Source organism: Phragmites australis, chromosome 11 (assembly GCF_958298935.1).
Source record: "Phragmites australis chromosome 11, lpPhrAust1.1, whole genome shotgun sequence".
Taxonomy (NCBI): Eukaryota; Viridiplantae; Streptophyta; class Magnoliopsida; order Poales; family Poaceae; genus Phragmites; species Phragmites australis.
Window position 1 is genome coordinate 22,742,217 of NC_084931.1, and position 18,271 is coordinate 22,760,487.

At 44.1% G+C, this 18,271-nt stretch overlaps 2 protein-coding genes across 3 annotated transcripts; one reads left to right on the forward strand and one right to left on the reverse strand.

Moving 5' to 3' along the window:
- LOC133883972 (probable manganese-transporting ATPase PDR2) lies at positions 1-10,096 on the reverse strand. 2 transcript variants are annotated; one of them, XM_062323385.1, is made up of 21 exons: positions 9,545-10,094; positions 9,359-9,451; positions 9,075-9,277; positions 8,012-8,084; positions 7,762-7,934; positions 7,530-7,695; positions 6,698-6,802; positions 6,512-6,622; positions 6,344-6,430; positions 6,045-6,227; positions 5,922-5,972; positions 5,724-5,849; positions 5,531-5,610; positions 5,250-5,358; positions 4,326-4,454; positions 3,374-3,439; positions 3,196-3,267; positions 2,801-2,949; positions 2,216-2,327; positions 2,011-2,127; positions 1-1,392 (listed from the first exon to the last, which is right to left on the reverse strand). In XM_062323385.1, the coding sequence occupies exons 1-21, from the start codon at positions 9,791-9,793 to the stop codon at positions 319-321; spliced, it is 3,528 nt and encodes a 1,175-aa protein (XP_062179369.1). In that variant the 5' UTR covers positions 9,794-10,094; the 3' UTR covers positions 1-318. The 2 variants fall into 2 exon arrangements, with proteins under 2 accessions (XP_062179369.1, XP_062179368.1); XM_062323384.1 differs by having other exon boundaries at positions 9,359-10,096.
- Positions 10,097-12,710: 2,614 nt separating this feature from the next.
- Positions 12,711-14,181, forward strand: LOC133884228 (probable aspartic proteinase GIP2). Its single transcript, XM_062323577.1, has one exon. The coding sequence runs from the start codon at positions 12,747-12,749 to the stop codon at positions 14,040-14,042; it is 1,296 nt and encodes a 431-aa protein (XP_062179561.1). The 5' UTR covers positions 12,711-12,746; the 3' UTR covers positions 14,043-14,181.
- Positions 14,182-18,271: the final 4,090 nt, after the last annotated feature.

Sequence of the window (18,271 nt, forward strand, 5' to 3'; positions counted from 1 at the left end):
TAAATAAATCAGTGCTCTTAACAGTAAAAACCTAACATAGCTTATCTGTATTTTCCATTGTACATCAATCAACATTCATGTCATCATTAGCATACATATTGTAACTGAAATTGTTTACCCTCCGTACCGACAAGTATGTGAAGTACTGACCCTGTATCTTCCTATCATTAAGGCCTACAGTCTCACAAAATTCCCCTAGACTTGAGATTAGATTGCAACTATGCCAAAACATGATCAATTGACTAGTGAGGTAGGAAATGGCCAGTTAACAGTAAAGAATGAATTGTGAAGAGAATAAAAAAAAAGCAAGACAGGATTCTAGTCATGCTTTTTCTCCAGGTTTGCAACTGCCTGTTTCTGACGCTTCTCCCATGCTGGCATCTTCCCTGGGAACGCCCATCGCAGAAGCCGCTCCCATCCATAACAACCACAAAACATAAGGATTGCCCACAGCATCAGTTTGCCCCTCATTCCTTCTGGCAAGGGTTCAAGCTTCATGTAGTCATTCAGATCCCTGAACATATCCGATGTGATCACTGTGAAGAAAGCAACCGCTCCATACAAAGCATACTTGAAGGGCTTGTTCTCTGATATGCTCTGATTAAATGGGTGACCCATGTAGTTTACAGCAAAGGTTGCCACTTGGATCATCATGTTAACCATGTATGAAACTGTGTTGACAAGGTTTGGATGGAAATCTGAGTCAGGCTCAATGCATTCCTCTGGCATATACTTGGATGCTTCGTTGACGGCCGTGATCAGAAAGAACAAGTGCATGGCAAACTGGCCAAGAATGGATAGCAAAACATATGCACAGAATATGTTAGGATGAGGCCGCTCTGCCGACAGTGTTTGGAGTGGACGGGCATGGGAGATGAAGAGAAAAAAGGCTGCAGTGAAGACACCACTGATTGTAGCCTGAACATCGCCCAGTTTGACACCATCCAAGTACATGACACTGAGAACGTATGCTGTTGCAAGGCAGTTGAGTCCAAGAATCTTGAACATTTGAAGTGTGGTGACTAGGGTGCTCCTCCCCTGGCGGATGATGTCAAGAGTGGGGGCAACAGAGGCATGCTTTGCCGTGAAAGGTGAAGCCATAGAAGCATCCCCGAGCTTAACAATCGGTGTCGAACGACCATCACTTTCGTCATTCATTTCATCCAACATCTTCTGCAGCTTTTCTCGCTGCCTCTCAGCAGCAGTCAAGGGGCGGCTGCTGGATGCTCTAGCAGTGTTAGCTGGCGGAGTCAGTTGCGATGATGCTTCATTAGCAAGTTTCTGTTTTTTCAACTTCCCTGATTTATTTTCAGCTTTGGATGACTGAGGCTGGGATTTTGAGTCGGCTTTCTGAACAGGTTCAGCATTCAAAAGAGCTATGCCAACATGTGCCTGAAAATTTCGAGATCATGAGATGAATAACATTAAATTAATAAATTTTCCATCAAAATTCACAAGGTGGATAACATGAGTGTTATATTTCAATTAAAAAAAGTTAACGCATCAGTAGTCAAAAAGAGACCTAACAATAAACACGTAGAAGATATAGTAGCCACAGTTTCAGAAATTAAAAATTAACCTTCAAGTGGCTCACTATTACTGCATTAAGATTACCACTTATCAAATAGGCATCAGAATAATGATACAAAAAGAACCAAACGCCAGGCCAATATAGGTCAACTTGCCTAACATAGGTCTTCAGTAGCATGGACCTCTGCCACTGAACCATTATCACATAAATGTTACTGGTTCAAACTTCTTCAATATGTACCATCCTTCTAACATAAGCTATGTATTACCATGATGCCCTCTCAACCAAAAAAAGAAAGAAGAAAAAACAGTAGTAAAAAGTCTCTACAAGATCAATGTCACTAAAAATGTTGGGATCAAAGCAATAATTGGCATGGGTAAAAACTATCATATATTGTACCATGTGGAATCAAGTCGTAGAAATTTGACTAGTTCCATGTAATTGAGCAAAACTAAGAAGAATTCAAGCCAGGTACTCACCTGCTTCAGTGCACCAACATCATTGGTTCCATCTCCACACATTATTGTCACCCTCCCGACACTTTTGAATGTAGTCAGTACAAGTTCTTTCTGTTCCGGAGCAACACGTGCAAAAACCTAAAAGAATGGCAATTATAGGAACCGTTAAGCATGCAAATGAAGGCCTTCATATTTTGTAGAGGGGATGCAATCTGTTCACACATGCCTTCACATAAGGAATGACTTGGAGAACAGCATCAGTCCTTTGTAGCATTTCGAAGCAGTCGCCATTAATACAAAGATCATGTGATTCTGATAACACAGCAACCACCTCAGCACTACAAAACAACATACAAGACATTAGACAGGACATAAAAAAAGACACAAGCTGTATGTAGTTACAACGCCAGAAGGATGTTAAACAATATACTTAGTATATCAACAATATGCCTGAGATATAACAAGAGAAAATTCCCTATTTATTTGTAATTTGAGGAAACAATTGGAATAACTATCGTTTTATTAGACACAATTATCATTTTTCTACAATTTTTGGAATTTGTCTGCTGACCACAATGCTTGTACCATAGATCAGATGATAAAACAAGCAACATATCATTTATTGCAAAGAGAGGAGAGTACTTTTTCTCACTGGAACGGAATAAAGATTGTGCAAAGCAAGAATCTTTCCAAAAAGTACGGAAATTTCACAATTTGTAAGAAAGAGCGGTAAAAGTTCCAAGTTACAAAAAGATCAGTACATATGCAAGCATTCTACCATGAAGTTAAACATTGCATATAGACAATTTACCTGTACGGAGCTCTATCAGTTTCATCTGGCGAAACCCACTCAAAACCACCAGTCTTCATTCGTGTCAAAATTAAAACAGGTTTGGAAGAGATATGTACTTGGCTAGCAACATGGCAGGCAGTCAAAGCTTGGTCTCCAGTGATCATAACCTAATACATCAGGGAGCCAGTAAGCACATTAATCAAATAAAACAGAAATTATCCATTTTAATTCTTCACAGGTTTCTGTTACTAATAAACAAAATATGTGTGCAAGCCTTAGGCAACATACTGGCCGGTATAGAGGTACTTGTGTGTGTGTGTGTGTGTGTGTCACATTACTGGTGCAAAAACAAGTTTCCAATACAGCAAACTTTGTTACCAATAAATGGATCCAAGATAAATAGGAGGATATACCAAGTCATGGGAAGACTGTCCCAGTTCGCGTAAGACAGTACCAGAGTCGTTCCTTATAGGACAATTGAATACCTGAGTCCACAAAACCCCACAACCAAAAGAAAAACATGTCGACCAACTTTAGTAACTAAAGAGAATTGGAAAGAAAACTTGAATGCAGAAGAGGAAGGGTTAATACCGCAAAACCAGCAAATGTTAGGTCGCTCTCCACTTGATCCCTTTCCAGACTTCTAGCTTCACTGACCTGTTATTCAAATGCCAAGAGGTCAAACAACTCTAACCAGATAAATTTTACACGGAAAAACAAACAAAAAAATATAAACAGATGCAGATAGCCATAAAGTACCAAGGTTAATAAGTTACATGTAGGCACATAAACGCTATTTGAAAGTTATTTCATGTAATATCTAAGCAGTTACTCTGTGATTCTATCTGCTGGATCCCAAGGCAGTGAATCAAAAACCATTGGAAATGTCTACCTGATTTATTGTGACCCTAGGATTATCCAAACCAGTGTTACACACTAATCCTACAATTGCCTTGCAGTCCACGATTGACCTTTCTAGATAAAATTACCTCAATTTGACAAAAAAATGTCATGTACACAAATTGAAACATATCAAATGACATAGGTCAATTTTGAAATCGGATACTGATGTATTGGAAATATCTACCTGATTCTTTTAACAGCTATAGTTTCAACTAGCCCGTATCGGATTTAATTAAAAAAGAAAAGATTCAAATTACTTATACCGATTTCATTGGATCTCACCACAAGCTGCATGCATGTGGAGTATCATTGGATTATCAAAACACCACAATGCTGGAAAAGTTGGAATTTTGACAGCCTTTAATTAAAAAAGAAAATATTCAAATTACTTATACCGATTTCATTGGATCTCACCACAAGCTGCATGCATGTGGAGTATCATTGGATTATCAAAACACCACAATGCTGGAAAAGTTGAAATTTTGACAGTCTTCGCGTCAGATAAAACAAGCCTTACTCGTTAATAAAAAAAAAGTTTTGGTTCTGGCTCAGGAAATTTATGGAAGTACACTAACAAAGAACAATGAAATAGAAGGGAATGGCTTGCTAATGATATTATACATATCAAATAGGAACTTACAGGGATCTCTGGAAGCAATTTGTATGCAAGAGCCAAGACCCGAGAGCCCTGCCGCGTGTATTTCTTGTATGTCTCCACATATGCAGCAGGTAAATCAACTAATCTCTCTTGGATGGTCTCTGGTGCACCCTGAAGATCACAAAGTTAAAGACACATAGTTATCTACAAAAAGAAGATAAAACAAAACAAGAGATGGGAAAAGCAAAAAAGTAAATGAAAGTAATCTCACAGCACTCTCAACCACATTAACGATTTTGACTGACCAGTTCTGATGGGCTATGACAATAAGTAGATAAAATTAATTGTTATCATGATTGTTATCTGAACTATGAAACTCAGTAGATATTATGATTTTACATTTTTTTCCTGCTACAATATTTTCCCTGTTAACTGTGATAGAAAGAAAGATACTGCTCAAAACTACTGAATAAAGGCCATTCTAAAGCATGCAGGGTGCTGAGACAACTATAGTTCTCTATGGAAGATTGATAGTATCATTAGTTCATTCAGGTCCCTAGGTTTTTTATATATTTTTTCAAGGCTTAATATTTTTTTGGATAAATTTTAGAGAAGAATGATTTCCTTTTCTAACCGAAACAGGAGGGGAGGTCCAATGGTGATTTTCATTAAATAAAATAGAGTTTATATACAAGCAAAAGAAGAAAAATATATAAGTAATATGAACTTAAAAAGACTGCTTCGCGGGTTCGCCCAATGGATAGCCAAGGTGAACTCAGCTTTGAACTCTAAAGAGAAGTAATTATTTAAGACACAGGTGGTTATTCCTTTGAGAGCAACACGTCTACAACCAAGGCCAAAAGACAGTTTCTGAACCATCCCAAGTAGCAACCATATATTAACAAGTAACGAGTTGTGTAAAAACCATGAGACGGATAATTTGATTTGATCTCTCAGAATTTTTACCTTAATGAAAGCATAAAATTTCTCCTGGATACGGACGATAACAGACATTCTCTTCAAGTGAGAAGCAAAATGGTACCGGTGCACAATCTGTACAGGTTGACCACCAGGCCTGCAATGAAGAAAACATCAACAGCAGTGGAGCAAGGAAACCGGTAATAACCACCCAAGATAATCTTTCCTGGTGATGACATTGACATCGATTGTTATGATTTGATAAGGTTCACTCAACCATAAGCTCATTGCTCACATATTTATGCAGGTTGATGCATATGGCAGCTTACTTTTTACACATGGCCTTCTCATCAGACGTGTAGATCCAGTCTATGCCCTTTATAGCAGCTTTTTCGAGGGGATCACCAACCTTTAATAAGATGAAAGATACCATAAACCAAAAAGGAATAAATAACCTTCACAGGGTTATGCTTCACACCTTCACGTAAACAGTCAATTATAAGCTTATTGAGCACAACATACCAGTTTGTTATCGACAAATACCAATGCATGGCAACTGGACAGCACTTCTTGAGTCCGGAGGGGCACTTTATTTGCATCAGATATTAACTCTTCGTCCCCTTCCAAAGTAACAACACCTTGGAATTCCTGAAACAAGTGTTTTGTCAGTTTTCAAACCACCAATTGACTTAAAAAGGAAATAAATAAGCACATATTTACCATATCATCTGATGTAAGTGTCCCAGTCTTGTCAAAGCAGCATATGTCAACCTGAATGAAGAAATGTCTTAAAAGCTTGTAAAAAAATAAGAAACAGAGAGTCAGTAAGGTTTTCATACTAACCTTCCCAGCAAATGGTATCCTAAATGGTTCTGTGCAGAAAATACCGCGCCGAGCTAATGCAATTAAAGATGTGTTGACTGCTATGGAGAGCTCCATTGGCAGTTCAGGGGGTATCACAGAAGTAATAATCAATGAACAACTCAATATAAGCTTATATCTGCTCCTTGTTGGGTCCTCCAGTCCCTAGACACGGATAGAACAACACTTCAATAAAAGAAAAGAAGAGGTAATGAACTACAGAGTAGGATAGAATCAAAAAACAATAATTCACTCTATAGATAATAGTTTTCTGGTGTCACCTTCATAAGTACGTAACCGGACGCAATTATTGCAAAGAAGAGCAAAAAGAGTATAAACAGTCCGCTTTCCTTGTTATTTGCAGTAACCTGTTATATCATTAAAATGTGAGCGTCACATCTGCATGCCTTAGAACAATTTACTTTCTTAACCGAAGAAAAACATGTTACCCTCTCAGTTGAAAATAAGATAGTCCTCATCAATTTCCCTTGGCTAGTCTCAAATCCAGTCCTCAATACAAAAGCTACGCAACCACCATCAGGTGCTCGAAGATTTATAGACTGTATAAAAGTAAACATGTCAGCAAAAGTAGAACTCTGTTAAGCACAGCTAGCTGGCATAATAGATGTATCTACCTTATCCGCAGTGTGTTGCAATATCTTAGTGCCACCAAAAAGGATATGATTTTTATCCCTCTTTACAGATAGCATTTCCTCAGGACCACGGCCAGCAATTGAGACCTATCAGTAGATGATCTGTCAGAGCCGGAATTGAAAGAATAAAACACTCTGACAATTATGGCACATGAATAGGAGCAGGGAAACTGCATCATATGGATGATACAGTTTTGGCTTAACACAAAACCTAAGGCATATTTGAAGCATACTGTTAATTTCATTCATTTCTGGTCAGAAGGACTGGAGTATTCCTTATATGTAGGGAAAAGAATTGAACAAGCTTAGTTCCACCAAAAAAATACTCATTTGAGACGTTCTGATGAAACCCCAGCCATTGCGGTAGTTCTGTCACAAGCCATATTGTCTACTCCTAAGTAGGGCAGGAAATGCATCCAAAATAAATGCTGCTTAGTCACTAATACCTTGATAACATGCCTACTATATTTGTTAAGCAATACTTTCCTTAAAGTTTACTGCCAAATCCACCATACCTATATCTGTGAAACAGATACTTCCTGGTAACTTTGTTCCAATTTTTTATAGTAACATGTAAAACATAAATTTTCGGTTTGATATACAAGCATGCGTGTCAACTGAAGTAATGGATTTCAACAAAATTGCAAATCTAGAATGGCACAACATATTAGTCCAGCAAAGGACAGTTCATTTCCAAATGGCAAACTAGAACGGCCTCCAGAATGAATTTAGAAAGGTACAAGTGAAAGTACAATTGTCCCAAACAAAATGAGATTTTCGAATTAATTCAATCAGAGGGAAAACAAAAGAAAACCTTCCACTGGGGAGTAGATTCTCCTGTAAGAATAGCTTCGTTTGCTATCGCAGATCCAGCTAACAATAGCATATCTGCTGGTACAGATCTATCTTCACCACTAGCTGAGCGGCCTATTGACACAATATCTCCAGGCAGTAGTTCCGTTCCAGAGATTTTAACCCATCTGAATAAATAACTGATAATTAAGTACTGAAGCAGATAACAACTCAATCAAGTGAAGAAGCCTTACTTTCCACATCTATAGGTCAACACAATCTGATTATCAACTTTCACACGCCGTAGCTCAGTCAATGTCTTCAATCTATTCTTTGCCATAGTAGACTCAAACAGGAAAAGCATGAAAAGAGTAAACAAACTGTAGTACCAAAAATCATCCAGGCACCAAAGACCAACGCAAAAAACCTGTAAATAAAGAGCTCAATGTCATCAAAGATATATAAGTGGGCAGAATAACAGGTACAGAAATAAAAGAAAGTAACCTGGAAAACAAAAAATGGCTCCATGCATTGCTCCTTCATTAATTTCTGAAATGTGGGCTGTGGATACTCAAATCTAGAGAGGAAACAATATATTGTCAGCCATTGTTGCTAAACAGATGCATGCATGATGAAAGCTTCTGTATTTCAAATCTAGTATGTTCATTTTGATGCAAATTTCAGCAGTGTCTTGGTTATTTGAGACAAATAGAATTGGAGCCATCCGCGTCCAGTTTCCATAGTTAAACTTCCCGGCACACCAAATATGCACTTACTTTAATTCCACTGAAAGATCAAACCTGCAGCATTTACTCTTTTGCATTTCATACTCATAATTTGCACTGAAAACAGTTACAGGTTGCAGATATTGCCATATACTCCCTCCGGTCACAAATACATCTCGTTTTGGACAGTGGCATGGTCTCCAAAATGCATTGACCGCTAAAATATAATGCAATACATATACAAAACCCAATAAGATTATAATACTATGAATGTACTTGAGACAATTCTACACATAATTTTTAAGACTCCAATCTAAGTACTTATAACATTGATAGCCAAAAGTTCCAACATTTTGACTGCAAGCATGTCCACAAACACAATTATTTGTGGAATTCAATATAGCAACAAGTTATGTAAGCATATATATGTATGCTCTAATCCCGTCAGGTACTTTTTTGACGCTAGCACGCAATTGGTTTATCTGTTAATGTATGCGAGTTTACTTTGGATAATATGTGACATGAATGTACGTTGCAGATCAGCAATATTCCTCTAATCTCATGATGGATTCCTCGTAAGTTGAGTTGGAATTTCCTTCAGAATTTGACACTGGATGGAGCAAGTTTTATCTCCAATTGGCAATTGCACATTGTTTAAGCCATTTACCTACAATTAAGTTCAGCCTTACACTTTAAAACTACAATTGTGTTTCTAGTGTTGATCTATGCCATTATCTATTATGTCATTCGCAAACATACTTACATCCAAGCGATCGATTAAAAGTTCTCTAGCTCAACTACTTAAAGCCCAGTACAAAATAGGGGGCAAAGCTGTAGCTTACATGTTTCTACCCCACTTATCCACAGCGGTATTAATCTTGGCCTCAGTTCCATAACCGGTGGCCTTGGTATAATGTCCCAACAACTCCTTCGTTGGGTACCGGAGTTTTAAAAAGTTATCTTTCTCCGCCGAGTAGATGAACCTCTGCTTCCGGAAATCAAAGTAAATCTCCTCTGTCTCACCTGCAGCCGAAGACGAGGCCACCTGAACAGACCCAAACAACACAGCTGGTAACCAAAAATTTACAGCCACCACCAGCTCTCAGAAGAATGATGTAGAACTCACAGTTCTCTGTATATGCAGGGGCACAATCTCCTTTGAACCGGAGAACTTCGCGGGAGTCACCTTGCACGCATTCGACGCATGGATAACCTTGACCTGCACGGACGCCAAGCTCAAGCGTTCAGCCCTAAAAACTAAACCGCCCAAACAATGCTGACTAGATGGGTTGAGAGTAGAGAGGCGACTCGCCTTAGAGTACCCGACGAACGCCCGGAAGTCCACGGACCAGGCGGTGAAGAGGAAGGCGAGGATGTGTGCGGCAGAGAGCGCGGCGAGGATGATGAGGGAGTCGGTGAAGTCAAGCGCCGGGACGGCGAGCAGCAGCCAGAGCACGTAGAGCGCGAGGAAGGGCCAGAAGTCGAGGCGCGACGGCCAGTACCGCCGCCGCAGCAGGTCTACGCCCTGCACCGACTTTCCGTTCACCTCGAACCGCGCCATGCCGCAGCCGCGGCCGCCCGGATCGGGGAGACCTGCGGGCCGCCGGGACTCAGATCGGGTCTCGATGTGGATCGGAGAGGGGGGTGCAGGTGGGGGGTTTGGGGAGGGCTTGCCGGCTCGGCTCGACGGGATCCGATCGGCAGCGGCTACCAGTGGTGGGCGGCGGCCGCGACGGATGCGAGGGTCTTCTCGCCGCTGCTGTTCCGCTGCGGTCCGCTCTGCTCGGCGGCTCGTCCTCAACCTCTTGTGACTCTTGTGTGCGGAAGAATCCCACGGCGATCTGAATTCTCGAGACTTTTATTTTTTTTTCTTTTTAAAATTTGGCAAAGTTTTTGCCGAGCAATTAGATGGGCCGGGGACAAAATGGACTCTTTTGAAGATGCTCGAACCATCACGAAAAAAAAATTAATTACTATGTGTTCCATTTGTCTTTTCACTTTCAAATCGTGTCAAACCATTGTGTGGGATCCATAGCCAATAAAAAAAATTCCTCTTGTTAGTCCGAAATACTCACGTTTTGATATGAAAATTTCTGTTACTCTTTCCTATATACAAATATTATTTTAATATTCATGCATTGAGCTAAAGATTAGGTTTGAACCTTCTGATAACGCATGGTTTGGCTGCTCTACAGTGAGTATGAGTTGACTTATGTGCTACCATCTCACTCCATAAGTCGCTTTTTTTTTAACTGGAGATGGGCTTAAGATCGTGCACATAGAAAATGTTGGTTATGATTTAATAATCACTTTAGTCAACTATGGACAGATAAAGAAAAGGCACCCGAAGGCCGTGAAAATTTTAACTTACGATGCAATTTAGAGCGTGGATATGTTGTGGCCGTGACAATAGAAGCTGCGTTTGGACTTATAGCCCTTCCTCGCGCTCTTGATGTAGCTTTTCTGCTTTTCAAGTGATTGGATTTGAGGCCACCATAACCGCATTGTCTTCTTCATTACCATGTGGCAGTTTAGCTGATCTGGGTTACAATATGTTTTTTTTTATCCTCGGATATGTTTACGAGTGTTTCTCTTGTAAATTCATGGTAATTTGCTATGCAGGGTTGTTGAGTAAAATGCATCGGTGGCCATCAAACTCGTTCGATATCACTATTCTTAGAAAAAATCAACTTTGTTCTAGTCCAACAAAGATGCATAAACTAAAAAATACTATCAAGTGAGGCTAATATGTGGGCCCTAGAACCACATGGTACTAACATATTGATGGTTTTCTTCAACTCAAGTAGTGCTCGGGTTGGTTGGAGCAATTCAAGCCAATCTTAACTTTGTTAAGTGGCTCATTTTATGTCACTAGTCATCTTACAATGCGAACATGGACACCACTATTGTTGGCACACTATTGCAGCTTTGTTGAAAGTTATGAATATTTGATTGCTTGATGTGCTTGGCCACCTACATATGGTCTGATACAAAGAGCAATTGGTTACATGTACGCTGCTTTAGGTGTGACTCATAGAATTAAAAATGATTTCTCAACTCGCTGCTTTAGGTGTGACTTATAGAATTAAAAATGATTTCTCAACTCAACCGGCCGGGAAAGCAAAAATCAACCGTTTCTCAAAGTCAGAGTCGGGCTCGTTAGTGAAGGCAATTGCCAACTAATGCTGCTATTAGTCGACAGTGAGAATGAGGTTGCAGCAAGCTCCGTTAGACTTGAGATTATGATTATGACTTCTCTATTAATCTACTTTGTCCATACTCGATTCGATCGAGGGCAGATAAATCCGTTATCCCCGGGGGATTGATTTTACAGCTTTTCCCCGGCATATCATGGACCGGTAGTGAGCTAATTTATTACTTTCAATAAAGCAAAGTTTTCTTCTTTTTGAAAAGAAGAGCAAGGTTAAGGAAAGAAGTTGCGACGGAACCGAAGATGTCCCGTTTCAGTTTGGGCCTTTGCCGATTCAATCCAACTGAAACACGGTTATCCAGTCTCAAGTTCTCAACTGCGAATCCGCTGGCTCGTCGAAACTAGGCCCGGCCCAGGTTCCGACGTGGTGCGCCGGCCTGCAATGCCTGCCCAGCCGTACGGTACTTTCTGCTCAGCACTTCCGCCGTTGAGCAGCTGCATTGCTACTCAGCAGTCCGCACCATCGAAGACGAGTCACTCCGCGTCGTTCGCAGCCTGATGCAGACTCATTCAGTTCGCGGCTCACCAGCTAGCTGACCTGACCGGCCCGAACCAGATGCTGAGACGCCGATTGCCCGGCAGGCCAGAGCCCACCACCACCGGCAGCAGCAGCTGCGTGCCACCGTGGTCCAATTTTCCGCGTAATCCCTGCCTCGCCCATGCCTCCCCCCACCCCTCGCCGCAGGCGCCGGCGTGCACAAAAGCTGGTGCGTGTCCAGCGTGCTGAGAGGCCACCCTTTTTTACTCGTACGCGGTGCGTCCAGAAGCGTCGTAAACTAGACTTCATCCCATGGTTTGATGATTCGGCTTTGGCTCGCCGAGAAGCACCCCAGATCGACTCCAATTCTCCACAACAAAAAAACGACCCGTCAGCAGCACCAGGTCGTGCAGCTTGTCCTAGAAAAGTCCAAGTGAGAGGCGGCGACAACCGGCGCCACGTCGATGCGTCAGGATAAGCGTTTGGGGACGAGATTCTTTCGCCTAGATCTCACCCATAACAAAATCACGCATCACATGCATACACACGCGCGAAAGGAGATCGTTTGACACACTGCATGACTACTATACACTCATTGACAAATGGGTATAGATCTCACGTGTCAGCGGTTTAGCTACTACCCGCTTGCCGCCGACTCGCTCTCTCCCTCAGCCGGAGACATAAAATAATGCTGGTACGCACCACGACGACTGGTCCATTTCGGCGTCGCACTCGGCCACGGCGCCACTTCCCCACCCCACCTGGCTATAAAAGGCATTGCTTGCCGCTGCTAGCACTTCACATCGCCATCGCGTCCTTCCCAGCATGGCACGCCTCCCTCCTCTGGCTGCTCTCTTCTTCCTCTGTTTGCTGTGCGCCTGCCACGCGGCCGGGCCCAGCGGCAACCCGAGCGCCGTGCTGCTGCCGGTGGGGAAGGACGACGCCACGCAGCAGTACGTGACGGGCTTCCGGCAGCGCACGCCGCTGGTGCCGGTGAAGGCGGTGCTGAACCTCGCGGGCGCCACGCTCTGGGTGGACTGTGAGGCCGGGTACGTGTCCTCGACCTACCGCCGCGTGCCGTGCGATTCCAAGCCGTGCCGCCTCGCGCGCTCGGCCGCCTGCGCCACCAGCTGCTCCGGCGCTCCGAGCCCGTCCTGCCTCAACGACACCTGCGGCGGGTTCCCGGAGAACACGGTCACGCAGGTCAGCACGGGAGGCAACATCATCACCGACGTGCTGGCGCTGCCCACCACGTTCCGCCCCGCGCCGGGCCCGCTCGCCACGGCGCCGGCGTTCCTGTTCACCTGCGGCACCACGTTCCTTACGCAGGGACTCGCGGCCGGCGCCACGGGGATGGCGTCACTCAGCCGCGCCCGCTTCGCGCTCCCGACGCAGCTCGCCGCCACGTTCCGTTTCTCCCGGAAGTTCGCGCTCTGCCTGCCGCCGGGGGGCGCGGCGGGCGTCGTCATCTTCGGCGACGCGCCCTACGTGTTCCAGCCCGGGGTGGACCTGTCCAACTCGCTCATCTACACCCCGCTCCTCGTCAACCCGGTGAGCACCGCCGGCGTGTCCACCAAGGGCGACAAGTCCGACGAGTACTTCATCGGCGTGACGGGCATCAAGGTGAACGGCCGCGCCGTGCCGCTGAACGCGACGCTGCTGGCCATCGACAAGAAGGGCGTGGGCGGGACCAAGCTCAGCACGGTGGCACCCTACACCGTGCTTGAGTCCTCCATCCACAGGGCCGTCACCGACGCGTTCGCGGCCGAGACGGCCATGATCCCGCGGGCGCCTCCCGTGGCGCCGTTCAAGCTGTGCTACGACGGGAGCAAGGTCGGGGGCACGCGCGTGGGCCCGGCCGTGCCCACCATCGAGCTGGTGCTGCAGAGCGAGGCCGCATCGTGGGTGGTGTTCGGGGCGAACTCGATGGTCGCCACCAAGGGCGGCGCGCTCTGCCTCGGAGTGGTGGACGGCGGCGAAGCTCCACGGACGTCGGTGGTGATCGGCGGGCACATGATGGAGGACAACCTGCTGGAGTTCGACCTGGAGGCGTCGCGGCTGGGGTTCAGCTCCTCCCTGCTGTTCCGGCAGACGACCTGCAGCAACTTTCGCCTCGGCTAGAAGCAATGCCAATAGCGGCTACTTGCCAGTGTGTCCGACCTGAACATTGATTGGGTTGTATTTGTATCTGTATGTCCGTGTGCCACCAGAGAAGATGATCTTTGTTTTTGGTGGTCGCTGTCCGAATAAATTGTTCGCCTACTCTGTGTTTACTGACTGTGTAGGCTACCAGACAGCGACGTTCAACGTCGAGATAGCAGCGTTGATTCCGGATAGATAGGCTGATCACCGACAAGTCGGCCGGCACAGCTTGAGCTCGCTGAGAGAAGAATCTGCCGTGGTTGCTGGCCAATTCCGTGTAACGGAGTTGAGCACGATGAGCGGTCTTACGACTCGAACTTGGGAAAGTGTAACTAGTATGTCTTTACGCACCTACGACCTATCTCGGTCGTTCATACTTTCTGCTAATACTCATCTATTCGTTGATTCTCTTATTTATCTTGTAATTTTTTCACCTAATTCTCCGGTATGAATATCAATATAAGTAAACGATTTTAATAAACCATGCGTTTATATACCTAGTAAAAATTTTGTGTTTCTCAAACCTGGGTTGTGAAGAGGCTAAACACTACTCTTTCGAAACTGGAAAGTAACTTAGAGATGAATAGAAGTGCTCAAAAGACTGAGCTGCAGTTGGTAGCATATATGTTTTCAAGCATTTGTTTTTTTTGGAAAAATGTATGTTTTTAAGCATGAGCCCGGAAAGTTCAAAGCATCACAAAATGAGAAAGTGGCATAGAGTGAAGAAAGGCTACACAGGCTTACTGAATTTTTTGTTCCCAAATCAGGACACAATAGAGAGCTTCTATGTCCTCCTAAAATACCGTGAAAACTATTCCTGGGGGGCGAAGTTTCACCCAAACAACCAATTGGCTAGCAGTTCTGAAACCTGTCGAAACTTGAAACTTGAAACCCTATAGTAGTCCGGGTTGGGGTGGGGCGTCAAACTCAAATGAGTTAGCGTGTCAGCATCTGACGATGGTGGACCCGACGTGAAACCGTTGGAGACAAGAAAGATGGATGGGACGAGGGCAAGGGCACAATGAGAAATTCACCAGAGTCAAGGAACGAAGCCGGGTGAGGGTTGTGGGGTGGGGGGAAGGCGGGAGGGGGCACATGAACTAGTTGTATGGATGCGGTTAAGCAGTGAGGCATGTGGTGGCTGGGGATTTGGCTATGAGATAAATAGAGGGGCGAATTCCCTGTATGCTACTGAAAAAAATTCAAGTTCCCTCTGTACCATTGGAATTTTCGAACTTCCTTCCTTGCCGCAAGTGAACAGGAACGCCGGTGCGGTGGCGAGCGGCCCCGGCGCGGGGCGGAGCTTGGTGGGCAGCGCCAGCGCGTCGGTGATGATGTTGCCGCCGGTGCTGACCCTCTCGCACTGGCCACACCGCCTGCCTCCTTCTGGTGCTGTTTCTATAAACCAGATATCGAAGGGTACGCGTGTGACTGGCCTATATATTTGTACCCGTGCGCTACAATCAGTGAGCTGGTCCTAGAATTTGAACCTGCGTGTGGGCGGAGAGGTTAAGCTTTGCCCATTGGAAGTAGAAAGCGTCCTTGTGAGGTACTCAAAGATACCGCAAAATTCTAACTTCGGCAATATACTTGTACCTCATTTCTTATGACAAGCACCAAAAGTAACATTGTACCTCTCGTTACATCCCAAGAACTGTAAAAAGATCTGAAAACAAAGAACAGCAGTTTTGAAGAAAAAAAACTCAGCTGCGAGCTGCAGCAATCAATACCATAAGCATGAACCCTAAATGAGAACCAGAACCATCGCTATAAGGCGTTTGATAGAAAAGCTGACATTTGAAAAAACCTGTGGAGTGGCATCAAAACAAGTGATGCTATCCAACCTTTTCGGCATTCAAGGATGAGGCAGGAAAGTTCAAAAGACCACGAGACGAGAAGCTCCATAGAGTGAAGAAATGGCTACACACGCTCATTCTTGCAAGAAATTTAGATTCACAGGTCAGAACACAACAGTTCTATGCACTCCTAAATTTTTAGGGGAACTGGCTTCCGAACAGTCCCAAGGACGACATTTCACCTAAACAAACAAGCCCTAGCAGGGGAGAGGCCGCAAGAGGCGAGAGGTAGGAGACGGTGGTGTGGCAGGATTCCAAATCGAGGGTTCTCGTGAGGGGACCCGATCGAATAATAGCGATGTGAGGGGAGAGTGGCGCGGTAGTGGTGTCGGAGAGGCTTTGTGTCACCGGCAGCCGCGGCGGCGGTGGCGTGGCGGATGAGGAGGACGAGCCGCCGGCCGCCGGCTGAGGGGATCATGTTGGGTTTCTGGAGTGGCACTACGTAGGAAAGTTGCCACTGCCCATCAGTGATTTTTTTCCTGCAGAATTTGGGCGGGTGTCGCATCTAATTTCTGTGCTTGGCTTTGACTTGCTATTTGGTCCTGTTGTAATGATGATTTGTCATTTAGAACTCGATGAAATAAAGATATTTATTTTTCTTGCATCTGTTTTTGAAGTATCTGCTAACTATGTTGGTTTGGTGTCATGGAATGTATTAGGTTTTCAAGAAATTTTACTGACTTCTGTCGAATTTTCGGAAATTTCTATAAAATTGCTATGTTCAAATTAAAACTAAAAAAATCAGTTTTTTTCCCTAACTAGTGAACGTTTACCACTTAGCTCAGTAGTAAACACTAATGGCCGCAGACTCATGGTCGGTGGTAAGGGCGAGGGGCACTGTGGTTAGGGGAGAAAATTGGATATTTGCCATTCTAAAGAGTGTGCTTCATAAATTTGTCATTCAAATATTGACATGTGTTAAAATGTCATTCCAAACATTGCCACTTTGATTCTTTTGCCATTATGAAGATTTTGCCCTCGAAAATGTGGGCGTCAGAGAAGCCATGGTGGCAGAGGACGGCGAGGATTGCGTCGGCCTTGGTGGTGGAGCTGAAGCTGACCGTGTAAGAGGCCACAGAGGTGGCGGCGACGACAAGGGAGAGGTCGTAGGAGGCCACGAGGTAGGAAGCGACAGTGCAAGGCTCCGAATCGAGGTTTTTGGGGAGAGACGTCGAAGAGTAGTAGTGATATGTGACGGACAATGTGGGGATGTGGTTGGATAGGATTCATGGCACCGGCAGTTGTGACGGCAGTGCAGCAAATGAGGAGGTCGAGACTCCGGCGACTGAAGGGAGCATGTTGGGATTCCAAAGTACAGGAAAAGAAAGCACCACTCGTGTCACCAAATCCCCCTATTAGCTCTTTCTGTAAGGCCTGTATTTCACATAATTTGAGTCCTTTACTATCAAATTTCTATGATTCCAACAAGCTTTACTTATTGGGATCTTGAAACAGTGATTTTAAATTTCATTTTTCTATGGTGTACCTCCTGTATCAAAATTTTATTTTAGCACCACTCTATTCAAGCAATATTTTCTTTTTTTTTAACGTGAACCATCCAAACGTTTCTAATAATTCGTTGGCTCAAATTTCATTTTGTTCAACTAGCGATTTCGCATTCAAGTCTTCTCATTCTCAGATTTTCGCTTTTGTACACCTGGTGTATCAAGTGTTCAAAACAAGATTCTACGAGACTGCACCTGGCTCAGAAATGTCCTCCAAGGATTAGCACCAGATTGATTGGCATGCGTATCAGTTATCAAACGGGCAGGACGATCAAAGTATATGTACCCTGGCCATGTATAACTGTAGAAGCCTCTCACAATGAAAAAATGAAACCTTATATGCTCTGCCACTGCCATTGCCCTCACCAGCTACCACGGCTGGAGCACATGTTGGGAGTGCCGCAGCCAGCAGCACACTACCAAGGCTGGAGCTCTCACGCTGCCACGAGTCCATCTGGCCAGAGAAAGAGATTCAGCATCAGCTCAGCCCTTTCAGGTCTGGTCTTTCAACAAAAAAAAAAAACTCTTCCAGTAAGTACAGTACTCAGAAGCATTGACCATAGCAACAGGCATAAGTGACGCCTGGCTAATCCAATTCCATTGCAGTCTTACTGCCACAAAAATGATAAGGGACTGACCACAAAATCAATGAATAGCCATTCGTGGTGCTTGTTTAGTGAAATACAAATCATATTTACACCTTTCATGCAAACATATCTTACTGCTGTATTTATAAGATAAAAGAGTCACCATTCAAAGATGATGTTGAAATGTTTAACTCATAAAAAGTACCATAAAGGTGAAAAATAACCCTGGACCTTCTCCATGCTTGCAGAAACCTCATTAA